Source organism: Brienomyrus brachyistius, chromosome 6 (genome assembly GCF_023856365.1).
Source record: "Brienomyrus brachyistius isolate T26 chromosome 6, BBRACH_0.4, whole genome shotgun sequence".
Lineage (NCBI taxonomy): Eukaryota > Metazoa > Chordata > Actinopteri > Osteoglossiformes > Mormyridae > Brienomyrus > Brienomyrus brachyistius.
The window spans coordinates 16,718,250-16,738,905 of NC_064538.1; the positions used below are offsets into that span (position 1 = coordinate 16,718,250).

The 20,656-nt window shown below is 41.4% G+C and overlaps 1 protein-coding gene across 11 annotated transcripts in view; it reads left to right on the forward strand.

The window, feature by feature from the left end:
* Nucleotides 1-11,161: 11,161 nt before the first annotated feature.
* The window catches only part of auts2a (activator of transcription and developmental regulator AUTS2 a), a 242,992-nt gene continuing 233,497 nt past the window's right edge, over nucleotides 11,162-20,656 (forward strand). For 8 of the 11 annotated variants that reach the window (XM_049016634.1, XM_049016635.1, XM_049016639.1 and 5 more), the window contains exons 1-2: nucleotides 11,178-11,469; nucleotides 13,928-14,610. In XM_049016634.1, the coding sequence (XP_048872591.1) occupies nucleotides 14,341-14,610 (270 nt within the window). In that variant the 5' untranslated portion in view covers nucleotides 11,178-11,469; nucleotides 13,928-14,340. Of the gene's footprint in view, nucleotides 11,470-11,593; nucleotides 11,773-13,927; nucleotides 14,611-20,656 lie in introns of those variants that run through there. The other 3 variants (XM_049016632.1, XM_049016631.1, XM_049016633.1) reach the window with 3 other exon arrangements.

The window sequence follows — 20,656 nt, forward strand, 5'->3', positions numbered from 1 at the left end:
CGTCCTTTTTGTTAAAGAATCCCCCTGCCTCCACAGCTGTATGGAATGTTGCTTCCGCTGGACACTTGGCTTGGAGCTGTAGAACATTCCAGATGTTTCACTATTAGGGAGCATCTTGCCTTTTGCAGGCTGATCCAGCTCACATTTCCCGGCGGTTTTGTATGATACGCACTGCCCCTGTCCTTGCTGTCGACCCCTTAGGATGCTGCCACCCTTCATCACCATCGAGACGACAACATGTGGCAACGTGCTTTTTTTTTTCTTGTGCTCAGTTTCCATGGCCTCTCTTTCTAACCTACTCCAACCTCTGTGGTGGTGAAGAAAAGCCTGAAAAGTATATCCATCCGCAAACTTAATTGGATAGTGCATCACCACATCTCCCAGCATGCACTGCAATTCTCGAACCTTCAGCCTTTAATGCTCATTAATTACTGCTGCCCGATCAGTACAAACCCTCTGTTCCTACACATTTATTCTTTTTAAAATACTACAAAAATGCACCTCTAAAGATGTTTTACTACACTGCAGCATAGTATTGTAAAGCTGGACAACACTGAGTTACACTCTTTTGTCCCACGAGCATTTGAGAAATGCAGGAGTAATTCCAACATCAAGTCAGTATAATTTGGCTGGCCGCTCAATGTAATTTCACTGTGAGTTTTATGAGGCATATGGACCTCAGTCCATTAATGTAAAAACCAAAATCAAAGGAATAATAAAACCATTACTCTTTGTTTTCTTTTTTATGGACAAATCCCAAGATATAACGTCCTAGTACATGCATATTTTATGCTTTCCACAGATAATCAATTGCAGGATAAGATGAGATTGTTTTAGCAGATGCCCTCTGTCTACACTCTGCATAACTCCCATGCGGCAACTGTGAAATATTTTGTCTTCTTGTTGAATTCATTTGTTGGGTTTTGCTGTGACAACAGGAGTTTACAAGAGCATGAGATGAGCGTGAATGGAAATAAACACCTTCGTCAACGGTCATAGGCGTCGTTAATTACGCAAGTGTTAAAGGTAATTTAATTAATAGCTGAGATGAGGGTCGCTACTGAACAACTGTCGAAAACAGGGTTTGAAACCATGTTAATGTAGAACTAAAATCATGCACGACTAAAACAAAGAGCTTAGAAACAGTAACTCTAATCCTATATTCATGACAAGAAAAATGAGACTGATTGACTTCTCTGAACCGCGGTGAGCCCTAACACAAGGGGAAGGATTTCCGTGAATCAGCAGGACTAAAAATGCCCTCTCTGGAACAGCAGAAATAGAGCCGGGTGGGGTTCTGCTTTCACGTCTGCTTGTCACAGGGCATTTATCCTGCCGTTCTGATAGTAGAGACGATGCATGCAGGTTCAAAGGGGTCTGGGTGCTCAAAGGTAGCCCTGGCACTCTGTGTATTTGGCTGAAAGCTTTCCTTCATCACTGAGCAAGTAACACGTCAAATATGAATCAAAAAACACCTCATAAAGGGATCAAGCTCAAATCTAAAGGATACTTCTTGGTTGGTGGTGAAGGGGAAAATGGTAAAAGTACGAGTTTTTCAAGTGAACAGTTCAAATTTAAAGGTTGTAACAAGCGTAGCTGAGGCACATAGGGTATGTTCTAGATGGTACACCACTCACTCACTGTTCCCACCTCTCTGGCACCATGTGAACAGCAGGCTCATGGGAGTTTTACTTACACAAATATGTTCCAAGGGCAGAAGGAAAAACGAGAGTGATAGAGAAGATTGTAGAGAAGGTGGGACCAAGACATCTGTTTGGTTGGTCCCACCTCCTCTAATTGCTTGGACCCATCTCCTCTACAATTTGAATGGTTATCTTTCTGAACCAATCATTATCCTTCTGCCCTCAGAACTTTTTTTATGTAAGTAAAACTCCCATGAACGAAGAACAACACAGGTCCGAGACATAACCTGGTGACACCTCATACACTTTCATGTGACACGTTGTGCATTAGAGAAGGAAAACATTCAGTTCTGTGCCCCTGTTTTAATAACTCCCATCCGATGATTATGGGGATTCAGTGGGCTGCTGGCTGAGTATGTAGGTGTGACACTCCAACCCCCTCCCCCCACCATGTTATTTGGCAGTAGACTGAATTTCTGGATAGGAAGACATAAACTAGGTCGAATTATTGACAGCTAACTGCTGGGGAAAAGTGCAAAGGGAAGCAATGTTTTTATTTCCGAATCACCTTCGTCTTTTTCAGGGCCCTTTTATAAATCATTTCTTGTGTGGTTTGCTGTTTGACAAGTGGGTTTAACAACCTCGCGCACTGCAACAAGCAAAAAAAGTGATTTCAGCACTGTGATAGCACTTAATTTTTCCAGTGCTTCAAGAGAGCCAGGCGCAAGATTTATAAATGACTCTGAAGCTCTTTTTCAATGTTTGTTTTAATAACAAGTCATCAGCTCTCTCGAGTGGTATTATCCCTCCACTCTAAATGACCTACAAGAAGAGCATCATTCAGAAAGATTACATTTTTTTTATCGACGTAAAGACATATACACATGGGTAAACTGTGGACTCCTGTCTTTTGAACACCAGCGTTTCCTGTTCCCTGTAGCTCCAAGGTCAGGAGAACATTGGCTTACGATAAATTTAACAGATCGGTTGACCCGTCGAAGAACACATCCAAGAGACAACAGAAGCCATTCCCCAGGCGAGCCCTTTCTTGATGTTCACATCTCAGCTTGTGAAGGCTCTCTCTGTCTTCTAATGAAAGGAGTGACAGCTTTGCCACTAATTAAATGCCCTTTATTTAGACTGATGAAAGACCTGCAACAGTTTTGCTTTGGTGCTTCATGAAGGTTTTTCCTCTTTGATTGAAATCATCCCATATTTTCTGAACATCAGTGAATGTGCATTTGATAACACAATATTGTTGTTGCTCAGCTTTCAACAATAAGAAATTTTAACTTCACATATGTAGCATACTATACATTGGCTTATACTGTTAACATTTAGAAAATTCAGTCTTATTTTTGCCTGTGTGTGCTAAATCATATATTAACAATTTCTGAAATGATTTCTGAAAGCTTTTAGTGAGCATTTGCACGGCCAGACGTTTTTCAAAGCTGTCAGCCATGACCAAACCATTTGTACAAGACATATCACAAGTAAGACTTATTGCAGCCTCTCACTTAACCTCTGTGATCTGAGCAACTTGCAATCAATGTGGAAGTGGGAAAAAAATCAAGCCATTCTTTGAATGAACAAGCTGACTTTTTTTTAACACTTCCTGTACTCCCGAGCATTACTTACACGCAAGTGATATTGAGGGGAAGCCTAAACAGTCTATACTGCCTGTGTGATTAAAGTCCATCATCAGCGTGTGTTTAACTTCCAGTGTCATCTCCCAAGCTAAAGATGGTGATTAAATAAAAAAGTAAAACTCATCCTGGAAAAAAAAACCCTCAGTTCTGAATGTCAGTGTAAAAGTAAGACAGGTGGTATGGGGACAGAGACTCCTCCCACTCCTTCCACAACCCGTCTCCCTCAATCAGCTTCACTCTGAGACATGCGGGTTCTATTTCGGAGATGCCGTCACCCGCATGGTGCTCTGCGGCAGTTGGACTCCCCCCCACCCTCCCCCCCAAGTTCCCCCGCTGGATAGAGCTCCCCGCTACTAATGAAGTCGTGCCGCTCCCCTCTCTTCGGAGCCCCCCGTGGGATGCGGGAGCGACTTGAGTAATTGGAAAGTATCCTTGCCTCCCGGCCCGGAGAGCCCCCCCCCCCCCCCCCCCCCCATGCCGCCACACAATGGGCTGCACTGTTCTCATATTGTCCTATAAAAGACGCAATTAGCCCGTGCTGGAAACTCTGAAGGAGGACAGAACAAATGTTTTTTTGTGCCACCCTGGGGTAATCCGGCGTGTGTGCAAGGGGAACGAGGTGTCGCCTCCGTGCTGGGCCCCTTTCATAAATGCCTGCGCACTGACAGGACACACTGAGCATGTAACTACCCCGGGACTTTATAAGTGGCCGTTTGAGTCACAGAAGAAGGACAGCGATGCCGTTCCTGTTGACAGACAGGCTGGAAGCCAGTGTTACCCTGTCGGTGAGCAGCATATCGGCTCTGAAGTTTGTCATGTGGATTTATTTGCCTGGCCCTCAGAAAAGTAAAACGGCATCTCTCTACGGTCTGGCGTAGCTCCCCTGCAGACGGGCGTGGATGGTGCCACCATAGCAAGCTGCGACTTTATAAATGATCAACAGGCCGCTCTGTGAATCTCATTAATCAGTGCATGTCACTCTGTCCGGAAAAAAACCCTCCCAGTCTGTCTCGTCCACAATCCAAACAAACAAACAGGCAGACAGACGCTGCGAAATCAAACGTGTTAATGACAGTTACAGAGCTCTCCTGCAGCGGTGCTGATTGACAACATAATTAATTAAAGGAGAATATAGCCAGTGCTAATTAGACACTTTTTTATTGTATGAATATTTTCCAATAGAAACCCCTAAGAGACTATTTTACAGAAAACCTGCAGTGGTGTTTACCACCTCTTAAACCACACATTTTTTTTGTTTTGTTTGGAGCTCCTGAGGTTTGGGGGTCCCCACTGGCCACAAACAGGCATTACACTAAGGGATGGAGGCCCCAAACTGACTTTTGGAGTGGGGCCCAAAAACAACAAACTCAACCCTGGTGCTGTCAGACACCATGTGTAGAGAACATCCATTATCCATATATCTTCCTCTTATCCATTGGAGGGTAATGGAGACCTATGAGCCTGTGCCAAGAAGCAAAGATTTCATAATCTAAAGCAAATTATACAGGTTAGAAATCCCGGGGGGGGGGGGGGCTTGAGTTCCCGCCCCTGCCTGGGAAAATGCAGCAGTGTTTGCAGCCAGTCATCATGGTGAGTCTTGGGCTCACTGTGACATCATAAATGAGGAAATCTGCGTGGATAGGGGCAGAGCCAGGAGACTCAGCTTACATGGGACTGTGACGTGGCCGGGTCCTTAAATACACATTCACGAAAGCCCTTCTGTGGATTTTACTCTCTGCTGGCGACTCCTATGCCTACATCCAATGTGACCTTATCTACCCAGATTTGAGTAGATTAAATGTGAGTTTATTTAATGGAATGAGGATTTTACAGATGTATGCAGAACATACTTCATGCACTACTGGTACAAAATGCACATCCAGGAATGCAGAAGCTATCCTCTAGATAAAATAAATATTAGCTTCACCATCAATAATTAAAATGCAGTCAGAAGGGGTTTATCCTTTGAGGGTTTTATTTACATAATGTGGGGCTGTGTACTCCTATGTAGCATGTTGTTTTGTCATCGCTTTGTTCTTATATCCTCCTCCTCCACTATATTTGGAAACTGTCTGAGGTTATTAGGGGAAAATGACAGATTAGAAAAATGTCCCTTTGTACTGAGTATAAGAAAGGTTTAAGGAACAGTACAGCTCAGCCGTGTCAGTTCATCCACTGGGACTAGAAGAATCAGCGTATGATCCGGTAGGTGGTACATCTGTGACTACACGCTGGAGGTGCCGGAGGACGTCTGTGACGCTGCAGAGTTCCCAGGATCTCGTTTTCTGAGTGTTGTGCCAGTGTGGCTTTCATGGCAAACAAAGACATCTCGGATTTCGATCTGGAAGCGTTTCTCTCCGAGTTGACTGGAATTGTTGCTTTGTTCATATAAAGGATAAAATCCACTTCCCCTGAAGCAGTGGTCACTCTATGGGAAGTCTGGATGGGTCTGTATATGAACAGAAGGTTGAGGAATCATGATATTGTTATTGTTGTCGTTGTTGCTGCTATTGTTAGTGTCCTCATTTTTATTCTTCTTCACCCCTTCACAATTTCAAAGTAACTTCATCCATCCATCTATCCATCTACAACCAAATGTCCAGGACAGGGTCACAGTCTAACTTGTTACCTGGCAGAACTTTCCTTACTGTTTTAGAGGACCACAGGGATAATCAACACTCAACAGACACATCATTCAGTAATTATACGTTGAAAGAATTTTAATCACTCAGCTCTCTTATCCTGATCTCATTCTACAGCTCAGTGGCCATAAATGTCTGTCAAATTAGGTATTCTGACATTTATTATATTTTAATCCTCATTTATTCATCATAAAACGCAAGTCCAGTTTAAAACACTGTTTGTTATCATCAGACAAATTGCTATGTTCAAATCCCCTGCCAATCAGCTTTACCGAGCGTATATTAAATATCTATCATTCATCCTGCTATTTTCAATTCAGTGAAAATGCGCTCATGCAGGGACTCAGAAATATTAAAATATCCATCCATCCACCCATCCATCCATTTTCCAATTGCTTAACCTGGTCAGGGTTATGGGGGTTATTAAAACAACATTTTATAATGTAAATATTATACCAATGGTAAATAAAACATAACTTTTGTTTTCAAAATGTAAAAATACTTGGAATTGGCACGAAAAAGTGATTGAAGGACAGTTGTCTTGTGAACTCAGTCTCAAATCCTTGAAGATGTTAAACTCTTATACTTCATAACATATACAGTACACAGTACTGAACTACACAGATAGAATAATATAGAACTACACAGTACAGTGGCCACCTTCACTGCAGATGATGACATATGTCCTATACTATTTAAATGAGAAATACTCCCCATTTCCTCCATTCATGTGATGCGTTATGTGAAAGTCATTACAACAAAGATGACTTGCAGAAGATGACAGGCACTGCGACTGTCGTCCTGAATCCATTAATGTTATAATGGCAGTAAAATGGTCATATACACATTTTTTGGTAACGCTTTACATTAACTGCACCTTCATAATGTTTTTATATTGTATTCATAAAACGTTCAGTACACCTTCATAATGTATTCATTAAGTATTCAAAAAACATTCATAAATGTCATGTATGTATACCATAGCATCCTAACATCCCTTAACAGCTGTAATATACATTAATGACAAACATTATATAATAATAACAAACATTATAATTGTATAATCACGTAATGTTTGTTAATATATATTAAAGCTGTTAAGGGATGTTAAGGTGTACTTGCATGCTGCTTATGAATGTTCTATGAATGCATTATGAAGGTGCACTGAATGTTCTATGAATGCGTAATGAATGCATTATGAAGCTGCACTTAATGTAAAGTGCTACCAATTTTTTAAATGATTAATATACCATATAATATAATAATATACCAAATTAGGTTTCCAGTCATTCACACATTGCAGGCATGCTTCGCTGTAAAGTAAGGTGCATTTTTATGACCCCAGGAGCTGCCTGTGGGTGCACTGATAGCTGATTGATGATTGTTTATATTCTTGTCTATGATGTCATTAACCCTGGACAAGCTCACCCGTTAAATAACATCAGTAATAATTATGGCTTTAGAATGTTTTTTTTTTTCTTTTGTGTGCATTATATAAACAATTTGGCAAAAAGGATGACAAATGGAAACATAACACAGCAGGAATCACACTGGTTACTGAATGCAATAATATCACAGTATCACAGCAAGGATATTATTTCCCAGTACAGCATGTTACATTTGCATACATTTTTCTAGTGATAATGAGCTTTAATGAGATCTTGAGATAGGATGCGATCATTAACAGATCTGCTCTGACAGTAGTGTTTAAAACTTGTTATCACTTGGAAGATTATGATTAGCTGCATCACACACAGGAGCAGTGGCTTCAGCTTCTTTCTAGGCCCCTAAAATGTGAGCATTTCCTTTGCTTCTTAGGTCCTTTGGTTTCAATGGCAATGTCCTTCTCCTGCTTTTGCATTAAAGCACTCTGTTTTTTACTTTTTTACCCTTTAATTGCATCTTCTCGTCTAGCTGCTGCTATCAGTCAGGAGCCTCCGATAGCTGGCAAACCTTCTACAGAGATTTTGTTTGAGTAGGTTTGTGTTTTTTTTTATTTTCTCCTGAAGCGTGTCTCTCAGGGAAACTCCCCCCGGCCTGGTCCTTCTAACATTATCTATCCAAGTGCTCCTGACAGAGTGTCCCAAGGTGGTCCATGAACGACTGCTCAGCTTTGAGATGTGGGTCAGGGATCAGCCTCGGAGCATGGTCAGGAGAGCACATGCTCTGCTCATGCATGCGTGACCACCCCGGGGGCACTTACCTGCGCTGGATCTGTGCATCTCCACCTGACAGGGCTGCTCACACACCGCTCCGAGATCAAGACGTCTCAATGAGACACAATTAAAGAGAAAACTGCAGCCTGTGCAACTTATGCGCATTGAGAGCTCGGGGACTACTGAATGTACCGGCACTTTGTCTCGCACATCCACGGTTCCCACAAAGGACTGGCTCCTGGAGAACAAACCGGGGTCAAGTGTGAGCATCAGCGGAAACATCAGGCCGGCAAGAAATAGAAGCTCTCCGGCACACTCAGTACAGAACCCATGCCCTCTGAATCGCAGTGCCTTACCAAAAACGCACAGTACTACCATCCTATTGTCTTATTCACTGGGGATGAACTCACACTGAGAGACGCAAGCCATGATATGATTTGCGCACACGGTTTAACATCCATTATTAAGTGCTGCGAGTTAGAACTTATAACCTTTCCCTCGTAATCTGATTATGATAAGCTCTTGATTACCCTCCCCCACCCCACCCCCCGCATTGTAAGTAAGCTTTATCTCAAAATGCTGAAAGCACATATATTGGTTTAATGCAACATTAAGGCCTCAGCATCCTGCATGCTGCTCATTATAAGTATAATGGTTTTTCTGCCTCTGGGTGTGTGCATGCAAATAAATGCACTGTCTTGTATTACTGTCATATCTGCATAAAATCTATTGGAAGAAAAAGAATGTGTTTTGTAACTGATATGATGTTTACATCTGTGGGTGTTAAACAAGTGTATTCCCAGTAAACATCCAGGCTTCATTAACTTATTCGATAAAATTAAGTGAAATGTATCCAATACAACCATAATAATACATAAATACTATATTTATAAATGTATATAATATATAAAACCAATAAGCAGCATAAATAATAAACTAGATACTCTTTCTTCTTAGTCCAGGTTTCAGGAAACATATTTTTATTTGAATAATACTGATAGTGAACCTCGTTTGTTTGCTGTTCACTGCACATGGTGGGCCACAGGTAATGACTTAGTGACTGAGCTGGCCTGACATTAAAAAGCAAAAAGGGTTTGGATGTGTGACAACACCTCTAGGAGTTCCTTATTTATTTTATTTACCTTAGCCCCACTTCAGGGTATGAAGAAGACTTCAGGGCTTTGGTGTGTTTCATGCTAAAGTTTCTTTAACATTGAAGTTTCCAGGCTGTAGAGAAGAACAGGCAGTCAATGCACTCAGCTAACAGTTGATGGGGGATTTCTGTCTGGATATCAAGAACTGTCATTTGGATTCTAACGACGTAACACAATAGATGCGGGAAAAGCCCCCTCAAAATAGTAAGCAATTAATGGAACTTTGGAAAATGTTCACAAATCGGCTTACAATTCTTACAGATTAACCAGGAGCAAGGGTGATCTCGCCATGATTGCATTCCACCTTAAATTATTTCTGTTGCCTAAGGTTGATAATGTACACCAGATTCTAACTTTTACAAGTGACGGTCTTTGATTTGATATACAACTTGCAATTTGTAATACCTATATGCAGAATTTTTCACATATTACATTTCAATGCCTGAGTAATGATGAATAATTTGACTAACATTGTTCTTTTCCAGGAAATTAAACATGCAAAACAATCAGAATTACTTATAGTGTTGTAGATTTAATAAACACTTGCTGTGGTTTAGACAAATGGTAAATGTTTTGAATGCAAGTGATTTTTCAATTACAGTTTTCTTTATGAGATCATATTAATTTCAGTATTAATACAGGTACTTTCTAAAGATTACACATTGACGTGCATTTATTGTTGAAAACAGTAATAAGACAACAATCATGAGCATTGCAATGGTTTATTTATCAAAGACACTGGGTTCAGTTTAATCAGCCGTCTAAACTGGATGCATTTTTATTTATAGGAACATTTTCCATTATCTAAGCAGGTAGTGTGGATGACATGTAATAAAACACCATATAGACCATATTGCATCTCTGTTAGTTTACATACAGTTTTTATATCAATATATTGCTATGTTTTCTGTATAATATTTACGATGTTATTGTAATGTGCAGAGTCCTGACATATCTACATGCTTACACAACAGCTTGTTTTATACGTAAAAGAACTGAAGATCATTTAAAATAAGGGAAATGCATTGTGACACATTTCTCTCTGAAGACCTGGCTTCAATTTCAGCTTGGTTTGACAGAAGAGATGAGCTGGGTGGCCTTTGGTTAGCCTGTAGTGAAAGCCTATCCACGTTACATAACCAAAGGATAATTTGACACCTCCGTCTGTGATCTGGACAGGACAGATCTGTCAATAATACCATGTGTGAAAGCACAGACTCGACGATAAACTCCAATTTGACGAATAGTTGCACAAGGGGCCAGGAGAATGAACAAAGGCACATTTGATGGAAGTACGGATGGCGTCATGTTCCTGCATCCGTCACTATGCGCCTTTCCAGTTATCAGATATCTACCAAAGATACATTCCGTCTTTTTTGAAGGGATTTATTTTGAGTGCCAGTCAGATATTCTTAAAGTAGCTGAATTTCTAGCTAGAAAGAGATTAGTTTGTAGAACTAAAGTTTATAGGAAACTGAATTGAGGGACAGTGAAGATTTAAAATATATAACGTTATTGCATTTTTCCCCGATTTTGCGTATATTGCAGATAGCTGCTATGTATCAATTACCGAGCTAATTTATAAAAACACGGCCACATTTCCCGTTTACGATTATCTCTCCAATACAAATTCGCATTGTAATTAAGGGTTTTCCAACTCCAAATGCCATAAGTGTCTGTAAGAGTTCAGCGGTACTCTTTGCACTGATCAGCACGGAATAGTTGTATGAATTCCGCAGGAACAGCAGGAGTGTGATTGCAAAAAATACTAATGCATCTGCAAATGTCAAAACGATCGCGGGCTGAAACGTTCGCATCGCATGGTATGAACCGCAAGCCCTCCTGGACTCTACAGGCAGCACTATTTCTGCCGGGGAAGCTCATACCCTGTGAAGCGGCACTGCGGCACCGCCGTATCAATGCGCCTAGTCTTCACCGTGGGATCCCGAGGCACGGACCGGGAGAGGAGAGCGCTTTATCTTTCTCATAGGATTTTTTATTTGTTTCTTGAATCTTTTCTCCCCTTTTTGTTTCCCGTTTTTTCCACGTAAGGAGCACTCGCCCCCCCGAATGCCTGCGAACTGGCCGGACGGCGTGTCGCTCGCCGGGCTTCGCGTCTCTCGGTTTCTCGGCGGAGAAGAGCCGCGCTTTGTGTGTCTGTGGGAATAAAGCGGAGCTGGGAGTGGAGGCAGTGCCAGCCGCCGCGGTGGGCTGGACTGGCCACGGTGCGTGAGATTTACTGACAGACAGACAAAAAGGACCGAACGGGGATAGCGAGGGGAGAGTGAGAGCAGGGGGGTGAAATAAGGCAGGCAGGGTGGGAGGGAGGCAGCGAGGGAGGGGGATACAAAGATCCTAAAAGATTTCATACAGCTATTTTGTATATGTGACAATAGTGAGAGGGGCTCGTGCTGGGCTCGCGCGGGGCATTAGGTTAAAAGCGTAGGTGCTCGGCGGCGTCTTTCGGCAGGCAAATTACCAGAAAAGCGCAACATTTATCCTGCAGGCAATCAGATGCACGAGAAAGGGTTGGCTTGGATTTTTTTTCTTGGTGTTGGGTTTCGTTTCAACCACACATAGGATCACACCGGAGAGATCCTGACGCGCCCCGCATAATGCTGATTTGCAGTATTTGCCGGCGGCTGCTCTTCCAGAGGGTTTTTCTACTTTTTGGGATTCGCATCGCGTTGTAACCATAGCTACTGGCATATTGCAAAGTTTAAGTACACTGTTTGATAAGGCTGATGCTAATTCGGAGCGTGTCAGTAGGATGCTCGGAGATGTGAAGCTTATCTTTGATGGACATTCGCCGGTTAAATAGGGATGAATTAAGAGATTTTGAGTGACACATGGATGTAGAATAAAAGTGTCTTTTGCTTGCAACCTGGCGGGAGATCATTGCCAAATGTAATTTTATTGCGATCAGGTGAAGATAAGAATTGCAGCTGAATGATGTACTTGCTTTAAATTAAAAATTACAATCTGAAGTGTGTGCATCTGCATGCAAATGTAAAGTGAAGTATATTGAGATGCAACAGAGAAGATGGAGGTGACATCTGAAGATAAACTGGCACACAACACTTGCTGCTGAATATGCATCCTGAAGTTTATCTCGAGCAAGGAAAAAAAAATAAGGGGTACATTAAATATTCCCTCAAGCCTTTAGGAGAACCATTTTGCCGAGGTTGATTTTGAGCTGGGGGAAAAAAAAGAACATACCTGTTTGCTGAGAGGAATTACAATGGGAGCCATGGCAGACAGCACCCACTCATCATGCACTGTATTTTAATATGAACATTGGCTTCAGGGAGATTAGAGCTCTGTGGCCTACCCCAAGCCGTTATCGGCACACAGAAGCAGCATCTTGCTGTGCCAAAATCAATGAGAAGAACCTGCAAAAAATGGGAAAAGACACAAAAATGAAAACCAGCAGCCAAGGAATTACCTCCATGTCTTTCTTCCTAATTTGACTTCAGGGTGGAGACATTTTAATAATATTTAACAATAAAGACTAGCATAAAGGAGTCCCCGACATGGATTTGTAATGGAGGTGACTTTGTGGATTGTTCCTGAAGGATCTTTAAAGCCCCCGTGATGGTGTGTTGGTTCAACAAGATGAAGACGGAACACGGAAAGGAAATAGAATTGAAAGATGAAAACCTTAATGTGGTTGGGCTTGTGTAGAAGCGCGGTGCACTGTGTGAAGTTAACAAACCCAGGCCTTGTCATGCAGACATGTAGACTGTGGAGCAGCTTTGGAGAAGAGCTGCTGGTTGTATTGCTGCCATACCTCTGAAAAGACACTGCATATAAATGGCATTTCTGTCTTTATCAAACCTTTGATCTTTTTCTGCCATAATGCTGACAGAGATGCATTTCAGGAGTAGAAAAACCAACCCTTGGAACTTGTTTTCATGGTTTTTTTAAAAACTGAGATGGAGGTTTTATGTTCTCCAGTTCCAGTAGTGAAGTAATTGTTAGCTAGTTTTAAAAAAAGGACAGATTAGGGCTAAAAGAATTTTGACTTCTAAATGTATTGCAGAGTGGAATAGTAGTTTTTCTTTCTGTATATCTCTGGGAATCAAGCTTCTGGAATTCAAGGACCTTTAAAACTTGGATGCCTTTGAGGGAGGATTTGTCTTTTTTTAAAAGTCTTGTGGTGGGGAGTTGCTGATGTTTGTCGAGACTGGAAGGAAATGTGTAGTTGGTTTACCAACTGTAATAGGCAACAAACCGAGATCTTGAGAAGGGGTCTGTTATATCAGTTTATAACTGATGGCAGCCCAGGAAGTTCCAGTAATCTCAATAAATAATGGAAGCTCTTTGGGAAGTCTGTTTGTAAGGGATGGGATGGGGGAGAGTATCTTCTGGGCAGAACTGCAGAAGGACTATATAAGCAACACTTATGGAAAAGGGAAAAAATATAATTAGCTATGCTAAGGGGCAAGTAATTATACATTGTGAAAAGGGTAATAAAGTTAGCAGCTGACTTTGAGTGTTCTAATGAAACATTAATTTATCTTGCATTATTAAAAATGGTAATTACCTGTGTATGATATTCTTTAGCAAGAAGCGAGGCAGCCATGTGTATATTGGGGGGTTGTGCTTTACAGCGCTTTTTTATAGTTGGTAATTATAAAGCGTGTTGCCAATGTGTGCTTTTTTTATTTCTTTGATTTCTAGGAGGGAACAGTCAGCACTTCGATGGTGTGGGGTCTGAGCAGACAAAGATGGCAAGTGGATTCGCCATGGAGGGAGATGCTTGCCGGTGATTGGCTTCGCATCACCTCTGCCAGTGTGTAATGGAGTTTGCCGCTTGTTTGAACGATCCGCACCTTTTTGACGTTGGCGAGTGAGACCCATTGTGGTGGATTCAGGATTTATTGTAGTGGAAAGCCTTGTCGATGGATTCCGTCATCTTGGCTTCAGATTGACTCTGGTTCTTGTGACCTTTTTTGGATGATTATTTGTGCTCTTGTGGAGATCCCATAGCGGCCACAAGATACCCTGGTGAACTGTGTGAAATTTTTTGGGAGCTGTCTATCACGACTGGGATACACGCAAGGCCCCCTGCAGGGCTAAAGCAGGCCTTAGAAATGGATGGCTCACGGTCCAGTGGACTTCGGAAGAAGAGGAGGTCGAGGTCGGAACGGGATCGGGAGAGGAGGTCCAAAGGGTTGCGGGACAACTGCATGAGGTCCGGAATGCTTCGCTTTTCCTCTGACTCTGAGAGGGAGGAGAGCAGGAATCCGTCCTCCTCTCGGCCCAGACCACCGAGAAGGAAGAGGAAGGAGTCTACTTCTGCTGAAGAAGATATCATAGATGGGTTTTCGATTTCTGGTTTCATTACGCTGGAGGCTCTGGAGGTAAGGAAAATGGGCCTTCTGTGACCAAGCCCCTATGTTGCCACACGAGTTGTGTGCCATTTTTTTCCAGTGCTGCGATTTTGTGTTTCCTTTTTACTCTTGGGTCTGGGGATGTCATTTTTAACAGGCGACCAGACTGTGCTGTACTTTTCTAAAGATGTCTGTGCCCCAAAAGGGACCCGGTTCCGTAGAAATATTCTTTCCCGGGGTTTATATTTCTGGCCTATTTTTGTTGTTTGCCGGAGGGCAACAGATAGAGCTCTGATTGCCGAAGTTCTGCCAGAGATCCACTCGTCTGGTTCTGTGCCCTGCAAGATAATGCCGCTGTGTCATTGTCACAAACACATTGCCCTTGTGGGTGTGTTCTCTGCAGAGATCGTATCGAAGAGGGCCTCGGTGTGCTTGGAGTTTCAGCATGGGTGGAATGCCATTAAGAGAGTGTATTTTTTCATGTATCTGGCAACCTGGACACCCCGCTGGAGCAAGCAGGGATCATGTTATTGAGTTTATAAATGATCTTTGATGCAATTTCTATTGTTCATAAGCAGAGTGCATGATCCCCTGACATGGTTTAATCCATTACGGTTATAGAACTGTAAGGCTGTATATGTATTTTTTCTGTCTAAAAGATGTATAGATTGTCTCTCTAACAGTGTAACGATATTTAGCTGTAACGGTAAAAATGTCTTTGGTATTCTCACCACATTGTTCAGTAAAATGGCTAGATTATGGTCGGCTGGTCCCGCATAAGCCCAGGATTTTATGTCGGCCTTACTTGGATCATTCCATAAATGGGAATGTGGTAAATCAATACTACAATACATGTGGAGTCACTGTGGAAAACTAAATATTCAGATCCTTTTATAAATATTGAGACTCTCTCACAATTAGTTGAGTATAAAATGTAATTAGTTGCAGGCTCTGGATCACCACGGCCCTGATTGGGTAAGCGTGCGCTGAAAATGGCATGATTGATATTTATGAAGATAAGGGTGGAGTGGGAACCTTTCTGAACTCATGGAAAATCAGGCTTTATTCCATGATAGCTGTATGCTGGTCTAATGCCAGTTCATTTCTGTGGCCAAGAAGTAAATCTCCAGTTTTGCAATTTGGCTGTAAATGCCAGATGTATTCCTTAAAAAAAAATACTTTGTACCATCATTTACATATTTGAACTAATTAGTGCAGAGGGTTACAGGAAAAAAAATGATGTCCTGTGCAAACAAGACTTTGCACTGTGGAGTAGGGTTTTCTGCTGTATGCTCTTACTATAGTCTTCAAAGATGCGTGACTGTAGAATGCAAACGTGCAGACTTCTGGAGGGCTTGGCTTTATGAGGCCAGCAGGGCCTCTAATACTCCAATAGATCTTCTGCAAACAGGTGATTCACATAGTCATCCAGTAAATAGTGATTGGGGATTAAATCCTGAACTGGAGCCAGGGATGATATGAAGGTGAATACCATTGTCCCTAGGACAATATCCAGCTATGTGGCTCATAAATATATATTCTCTCTGGGGTAGGGTTGTCACATATTGTGGTGCCCAAAAGTCAGTAGTTTGTGTAAATTTAGCATATTGTATGTTTAATTTTTATAATGCAAAAATTACCAATACAGCACCAACATCTTTTTACCTTGTTTATCCACAATACCTCCCCTTTCGAAAGATGTTGTGGCTGCTGAGATGTCATTTTTTTATCACAGCCACTTCAGTGCTTATCGCTTCCATGATTTACCAGAACACATGTGGCGTTCTCCGCTAACTGAAGTTAATAAGCATAAGGATACGTTGAATTTATACAGACTACTGACTTTTGGGGATCACAAAACGCATCTCGTTAATATTTAAGGCACACTACTAATCTGCTTACCAAATTGTGTAGCGTACGTAAACGTCTGTAGAGTACCAAAAAGCCGGTGTCTGGACAAATGTTTCACCAGTCATCTGAAACCCCAGTGATTATTGCGCATGCGCCATATAGTCACGATTACATTATGACTCCAGTACTCCTCCCCAGAACCAGCTAGCCAGCTGGAATCGTTTAGTTTGACTGTGAAGCATTTGGCCTAATACATGCTTTTGCTTCTTGTAAGGTTGATCCAACCAGCAGATTTAGTGTAGGCCGCAGGTAACTCTTTTGTCCAGCTGAAAACAGTTGCTCTGTTTTTCCTCTTGCTCTGTGGCAGTAATGGTGGTTTGAGTCTGATTGAGTGATGTCTTTGAAGCCTTGTTGAAGTTGTCAGTTTGATTTTGGAGGGGAGGGCGCGATTTTTCCCATCGATTGGTTGAGCCATTTACGAATTATTCAGATGTGTTGATGCTTGCCACATAGAGATCAGAATGTTCCGGAGCCTGCAGCTGTTGACACTCGTCACGAGTGCACTACCGGAAGAGGGGAGTTTATTAGGCTTGGGTATTGGGGAGGCCAGAGATGCGTGCGGCAATAACTGCAATATGCTGCCTTACAAAATTGTGAAATTACAGCGCTCCGACACCACTAAGGCTTGACCTGATGTCCTGTGCTAGATGGCTGAGAGATTGAACTGCGAGGCAATATGAGTTAATGTTCTGGCTTCTGGGCTGCGTCACGTGACTACAGTGTCTGGGTTACTCTCTTGGTGCTTTAAGGCTCATTCTTGTCGAAAATAACATTGTGCTTGGTTTGGCGAGAATGCCGTCACCTTGGAGCCCATAGAATCAGAGTGGTGTCCTTTTATCCTGGAGCCTAACCGTGTTTTTAATGTAGAGGTTTGAACCAGTAGCTGTGTCTGTGACTATTCTAATGAGTCATGCCTGCTGGCTTTTACGCTTAAGCAAGTAGATTGCTTCTGAGTTTACTGCATAGTTTTTAATATAATATATAACGCTAGTGTTTTTTTTTAATGCATTGGAGGCTGACATGATCTTAGGGCAAAAACTGGTCTCTGGATTATTTCCAGATTAGTTTTCAGAAAATTGAGAAAATGAGAAGAGACTCCCTTATGTTCCCATGCACTCTAGAACATAGCAATTGCTGTCCAAATTTTCTGGGTGCAGAGTCATTCATACAGTAACTTCATTTCTTTATTTTTGCCAATATAACCACATCAATAAACCTGTTCTTCACAGACAGTAGGTCCTTATTCACTCCAGTGACATTTTTGAATAATGGCTGGCCATGTAAAGTAGTCCTAATCTGCAGTGAAATTATACAGGAGTAAGGCACATTCAGCGTTCTGATTCAGCAGTCTTTGAGCTGTCTAAATGTTGGTATCTGTTGAATAAATTCCTGGGGAAATAGCATTGCGTGATAAATGCAAACCTTTAATTTTTTTGTAGTTTTTTTTTTTTTTTAAAGTACTATTTTGAGACAATGCATTCAGTCTTTGTGGACAGTAATAACAACTGTAGTGCTTAAATGTTGTGATCCTATAGATTTTCTCTGGAGCAGTTATTTCAGAGCTGACTCTTTAAAGGATTTGAAAGACCTGGGGGGAAAAATTGATTAAACACTACACTGTCAAGAGTTGTGAAACCAAATCTATTGATGTTTGCCTTGTTTAAAACCACAGAATGATTGTCAATAAAAACAAAAGAAACCTCCGCATCAAGGAAAGAAATTACCCCACACCCTGTGATTGAATCCACAGTCAGTGTTAAAAACCTCGCCTGACTTGCGCACTTTCTATAGCCAACATCTTCATGAGCTTGACTGCCAGGTATGGAAATTTTCATCATTTATTGAGGCTGTGATTAATTTCTCAGCTTTGCATTTATTTCAGGTTTCTGGCAGTAACTGCAGATATTAATTTAGAGTTTTCAGCTGTCTGGGAATGATGTATTAAATATATTACTTTTCTATAGTTGTGTGATGAGTGACATGTCTGGTATGTCATACTGGCATTGTGAGATTTATTAAATACTGCAGTTAGATAATCCAATATTGGGATTTAAAAATATTTCCTGTTGCCTTACAAATGCAGCTGTCCGGATCCTGATGAAATGTTGGGTCTGCGAGTTGCTTTTGAGCGATCAGCTAGGCCATTAGGCAAGCTTACGATGGGCTTCGACATACCTTTGAACGGAATATTTGCAACTGAATAAAACATCCACTTGTATTATTGGTAGAATTCTTAAGTTTCTATAAATAAAAGCCTTAATTGGACAACAGCTGGGTCCTATTAATTCATAAAGAATATAATACAAGTTGTAGCAAAATTCATAAATCAGCTGGTTATTGCACGGGTTGGTTTCAGACTTGGTAAAAATAATCGGGCCTCTTAATGCGCCCCCTCCTCTGCTATTTCGTGGCCTGTAATAAATGCTGCTAGTTGCCATATTTAATGCTCTATAAAGAGTTCATTAATGGGTGCTGATGCAGTTGGGAGATGGTGTCGGCCGGTTAAAGTGCTCTTGATGCCTGGCCTCCAACGCTTTGGCATCTGCTTGTCGACACGCATTGCTACTTTTGTAGCTTCTAATTAAACTCACTGAGTGGCCGAGGTCTTACGATATCGGCCCGCTGTAAGAGCAGCTGCTGCTGGCCGTGGCTTCTCAGAGGGGCCCTTCTAGTCTGGCCTCTTGGCTGGCTCTTGACCCTTTTTTGAGGAAATATCATTTAGAATGATCTTTGTGACCCTCCCCTGTCTGATGGTAAGAGGGAGGCAAGCTGGTTCAAAAGCTGTAAGAATTCTGTGTTAAATTGAGTTGAGCACAAGAACATCTGTTTGCACTCCAGTTACTGTCAATACACTATACACCGCTATGTTAAAAAGTAAACAAAGATATGTCAAGCTTAATCAGTGAACCATCGTTTTACTCCTATACAATCCAAACCAGTGTTGTTATAGTTTAGATTTTTTAATTTAGTTTTTATCAGCGTCTTGTGAGCATTTTGGTTATTTTGGTGGGCAAATAGACACATAAACTAAGGTGTAGTTTAATTTTGAGAGGGGTGGGGGAATAAGGGGGGGGGAGAGAAAATAATGAATAAGAATCAAAGCTATTAACAGTATTGGTTGAATTGTTGAGATCAGCTAACCACAAACAGACTTTCCAGTTCATGCCTGTGCTTCATGTGTTAAGAAGTGTCATGATTTGGTAATAATGTAAAGGAGGAGCACTGATTATGCAGATCCACGGCTTCACAATGGCCAATTCAAAAGCAGTGCATTTTTTTCATAAGCAGTGAGAAAATCGCAGAAAACTATGAATGCTCAAACAAATAGCTATATCGGTGATTTTTTCATTGGATGGGCAGGTGATTCCTCTGGGTGGACACGGTACACCCATAGACACACCCCTGGTTTTTTGTTTTTAAATTATTTTCAATTTTATTTAGAAATTGTTTAGTTAGTTTTCACTGTGGTTTTATTCAATTGTATTAATTTTTGTCTTAAATATATATCTCTGGTTTCTAATATATATACATATACATAATGTACATATATATACATATACATATACATAAATACAGTGGCGTCATAAGGCGGCGGAAAGTTAGGATGATGCCAAGGGCCCCTGAGTGACAAGGGGCCTATAAAATTTGGAAAACAACTGGATTGGTCTCGACTGGGGGGGCCAGTATCTCTTGCAACTCCCCAAATATGTTTGACCCCTTAGATGGACCAGCATTAATGCAGTCTGGGCCAATGTTTGTTTCTTCCCAAGGAATAGACCATAAGAAGGGCTCTGTGTATGTTAGAACCGTTGTGGCTGGAAAATAATTAAACATAAGGGTGTTGTTTGTTTTTAAATGTGAAAATTCATTTTCTCAAATGGGAAGCAGGTGTTAATGCTGCGGTGTAGACCAGGAAAGATGGGATTAATGGTTTTGTGGGAGCTCGTAAAATGTAGGTCTTCTGGAGGGAGAAGATATGTTGCTGTAGCCAACCACTGCATTACCAGAAAGGCGCATTATATTTTTATTTTAATATAATTGGCTTGCCTAAGTAGCTTTATAATAATACATTTTATAGGTCTGAGTGTCACAATCTTGCAGGCGTGAGCTGTTTTTCACTGTTGTCCTCTGCAGAAAAAAAGGACAAATGTTTGTCGGTCATTTG